Below are 4,377 nucleotides of genomic sequence, written 5' to 3' on the forward strand. Positions count from 1 at the left end.
CACACAAAATATATTCACCCAAAATTATGCAAACCTTTTTCATTTGCTGCCCCCTGGCAAACTTTCAGCTCATCCTCCTCACTTCAGAGCTCCCACTCATTGAGCAGACTTTGAAAGCTGAAGTCATCCTTGATACCCAAACTTGTCCCTACAACCAGTTCAGCAGTAGCAGCCAGCTCAGCACCTGCCATAACCAAGCTTACCACAGCAGTTTGTCAACTCTAGCTTTAGATTATCCATAATATTCCAGAGCCAAAACATGGTTCTACACTAACTCATGGAGAATGAAGTACGGTACATATAACCAGGTAGCTCCACTTCCATTTAGCCTGTTGAACCCAAAATGAAATTTACTTTTCCCAACAGGAAGAAAATCTTCACTATCAAAAATAAAGGGGGGTTCAGTTTTACTTCTGGTTATTATAATTATATTGAGTAAAATATACAACCAATTATGTAACTAGTTATATCTGATATCTCACAAAGCACACTCATTGGTTAAACGTGATGACGTCATCAGCTTTACCCCATTTTTAATCCAGTTAGTCTGTGTTTTTTTTTTTTATTTATTTTTTATTTTTTTATTATTTTTTTTTTTGAAAGTGGCTCTGTAATAACAATGGTAAAAAAATATCCAAAACAAAACCAACAAATAATGAAATTAAAGAAATTTATAATATTGGTAATGAATGAAGTCAAAGAGCAGGCTTTTCATCAATGTTAAATTACCTCATAATCAATGTTAAATTACCTTGAAATGAAGCTACAAAGGCCACCACAATACCATGTAATGGTAGGTACTATCACCTTAACGGTCGAGTTTTTGATGGGTTGCTCAGCCGATTTCTCTATTTGCTGGGGAGGCTTTTGAACTTTGTGAATGAAGGCTATAAACCACCTACTAGGCTGACCTCCTACTACACTTCTAGGTTTGGCACTCAGGCCTACAAGTGAAAACCTTCCTGCTCCTGACAAAGAAATGCCCCTCTATGTCTAAGATATCTCCTCTTGTCTAGGTTTTCTCATTAACCTAGGTTTATAACTATGATTCATCCTAGCCTCATCCAAGAACAGGCACCTACCCACCTTGTGCACACTTGAAGCAGCAAACATCTCATTCATCAATAATTAGCATCCACCTTGGAGCTGGCACTCTTCCAGTCATGGCTCACAGACACTACAATCCATACTCATTTATCAATGGGAATAATGTAAAAGCTCCTAAATGCCAAATGAGTCTGAATCACCCTCCAAGAGGTTTGTGCACTGGTAGTGAGTCCTGGCCTGGCCTTCAGCTGAAACACTTATGATGACAAGTTTATATCATCTGGCCTCCAGACAGATTTTCCCATAACAGCTTGTTGTCTTCACTCACCCCTTAAGCCAGATTTTTTCATGGAATGATGGTCATGTCATCTGGATCAAAAGGATTAAGGGGGCCATTTCCGTAGATTTTTGACAAATAAGTTTTTAAATACTTAAAAAAAAAAAAAAATTCTTGTGTAATCTTTGGCAACCCACGTTGGCTTTGGCAACCCACTGACGTAATATTTCTGCAAAATACATAAGAATAAGAGTTATGGCTAAATATCTGACCCTTGCCCCCCCGCCCCCCCACCTCCCGCTCCGATATTTACTTTGTTGTATCCGTGCAAAAATACTCGGCATAATTTTTGTTTTTTTTTTCCATATTTTTTCGATTCATTTTGGTATTCTCTGGTAGCTAGCTGGCAACTCTGCTTACCCATCAGCTGACCGCCAAGACTGGGACTCTGGGAGACAAGATGTTGCCACTCTAGGAGACAAAATGTTACCAGCTCCTACCTCCACCGCACATCTTGCAGACATATGCCCTCATCATACAGTAAGGTGACACAACTAATGGTAGATGTTATTTTTGTATCTAATAAACATTATATGATAATAATGCTCAATCACAGCTACAGCAGTTATTCATACTTATGAAATACCTCACATGGTCAGGTTAAGCACTGCAACGCCTGGATGACACGCGCTACTTCTAAAATCATGTGCAGTTATTACCATTAGTCCTTTGCAAAAGGGGGGTACCACGGACCAGCTACACCTCAGAATAACATGTGAATGCCATAGAATGTAGCAAGATTGATGTAGAGATAAGAATTTAAAAAAAAGGGAAACAAAACAAAACAAACAAAAAATTAGGGAAAAGTATCCTGGACTTTGGAGCCCGATATCTCAAAACTACACCTTTGTCACTTTGACGATTCTAATGTACTCTGGGTTATTTGAAAGCTGAATAAATTTGTGATTTTTCATATTTGAGGATAATAGAAGATAATAAGTTCTTAAGACTGAGCATTTAGAAAAAAAATAAATTCCCACTAAACTAAAAGGCAATTCAAAAATCCTTCTATTAGAGATTTTAGGCATTGCTATAGAGTATATGTGGTATTTTTTTCAACAAGTTTGGTTAATGGATAAAGTGCGAATATCAAATTTTGTGATTTTTCAAAAACCCGAGTTTTTTCAAAATAACTTTGTTGTTTATTATTCAAATTATAGGAAACTTTGCGGTGTTTATCACCATATTTGTATATATATCATATTAAAAAATTGCGAAAATCCGATCATTAATGACAAACTTCGTTCTCAAGCGCAACAGCCCCCTTTAAGAGATAAAGAGATAAAGACTGTAGCATGTTACATAACACAATACCCACAGATTACTGACCAGTTTCTCAATTGTGAACAACAGTGGATCCAGAATGGCTTTGATCAGCTGTAGTATAAACAAATTAAATAACTTTATATAATAAACATGTACACATACAATGAGGAAGCTATTCCTTTCCTTGATCACTAAAATTAGTTCCACATATATCTTATTCTTTACAACTTTGTGGTCACACATAAATAAAGGGTATTTGTAATTAAATTCATTATTTATTTTTCAGTGTACATCTTTCAAGTGCATACTGATAAATTGTCATATACCAATGGATTACAATATAAAAAATAATGCCTCTCATTCTTTAAAAATTAGATTATAGTGACACTTATAACATTTAAAAATTAATCTCAACAATGTGACAATAACATGACTTAGATATGAAGAAATAATGTATAAAAAATATTTACAAAGCATACAAGGACAAGAGTTTGTACTAGATATATATACAACATAAAATTGTCAGAGTCTTGGAGTTTTCCCTTTGGTGAAGACTGCCAATGTCCTCTTGCTCACTTGTCTGGAAATAAAAGACATTATTTCTTTTATAAAAAAAATCTAATACAATAATTATGATTATCTGATACTTGGACATAGTCATAAGATATGTGATGATCAAAATTTAATTATGACTGGTTTTGAATGCTTTTACATATGAAGAATCATCCTCATGATAGGGTGGACAGACGCTCATGAGTGAGTCACTAGACCCAAATATTAAGTGTTTATCAACCTCTCTACTGTGGCTGATATAACACCTTGTTTGGTTTCTAAATTCCCATTTCTGACTATTTCTGAAAGGGAGAGCAAATTTCCTTAACCCACTGGATCCTGTTGCGTCATGGAAATCTCAAGGCTGAAAATACGGGCAGTGGGCTATGTAAGTGGCCAATATCACAGGCGTGTGGCACGTAGGCCGGGCGTGCAAACATTCATAAGTAGTGAGAAGACTCTATGCCTCCACTTTGCAAAGTTATTTTACATAAACTTTTAGCTATTTTGCATTTTCTAAAGTCTGTATTTGTCTTTTGATTTATTTTATCCACATGGTAATAGATTATTTTTCTTGCACAGACTCCACATATCATCTCTTTAGCTGGTAAAAAAAAAGGAACATTTGGTTATTTGTAACATATATCTAATTTTTTCAAAATTTCCAATTTTCTATACTACAACCCCTTCTGCTGTTCACAGCTGTGAGGAATGTGATGCTGAACATGGAAATGACATCCTTCCTGGCACCAGTGGTCTTCCAGTCACAGCTTTTGCACATTACATTCTATATTCGTTTATCAAAGGGAAAAAAGCTAATGGTCCATTCTAAATGCCAAATGAGTCTAATCACACTCCAAGACATTTGTGCACTCGTGGCAAGTTGTTTCCATCCCCCTGGGCTTTGCTCATGACAGCACATTAGCATCACCTCGCTCAAGGCCATTTTATCTGATGATGGCACATTCACGTCACCCGGCTCTTGACCCAGATTTTTCCATAATCGTTAGGGGTTAAGATTTGCATTTATTGGAAAAATACTTTTCAGTGATGGTTCCACTATACCCAGTGTTCCCAACCTAAGGCTTTCTAGGGGGTATTTAGTAATAGACTTCCAATTAAACTGGATTTTTGTCTTACCTGTAGTACCTACAGACAATTCCCTCATATATCAA

At 36.1% G+C, this 4,377-nt stretch overlaps 1 protein-coding gene across 2 annotated transcripts in view; it reads right to left on the reverse strand.

Annotated features, from left to right (window-relative positions):
- Positions 1–2,911: 2,911 nt before the first annotated feature.
- fy (fuzzy planar cell polarity protein-like protein) overlaps positions 2,912–4,377 on the reverse strand; it is a 14,173-nt gene continuing 12,707 nt past the window's right edge. For both annotated transcript variants that reach the window (XM_027354328.2, XM_070138546.1), the window contains exon 9: positions 2,912–3,230. In XM_027354328.2, coding sequence (XP_027210129.2) covers positions 3,173–3,230 — 58 coding nt within the window. In that variant the 3' untranslated portion in view covers positions 2,912–3,172. The remainder of the gene's footprint in view (positions 3,231–4,377) is intronic.

Source organism: Penaeus vannamei, chromosome 24, assembly GCF_042767895.1.
Source record: "Penaeus vannamei isolate JL-2024 chromosome 24, ASM4276789v1, whole genome shotgun sequence".
Classification (NCBI taxonomy): Eukaryota; Metazoa; Arthropoda; class Malacostraca; order Decapoda; family Penaeidae; genus Penaeus; species Penaeus vannamei.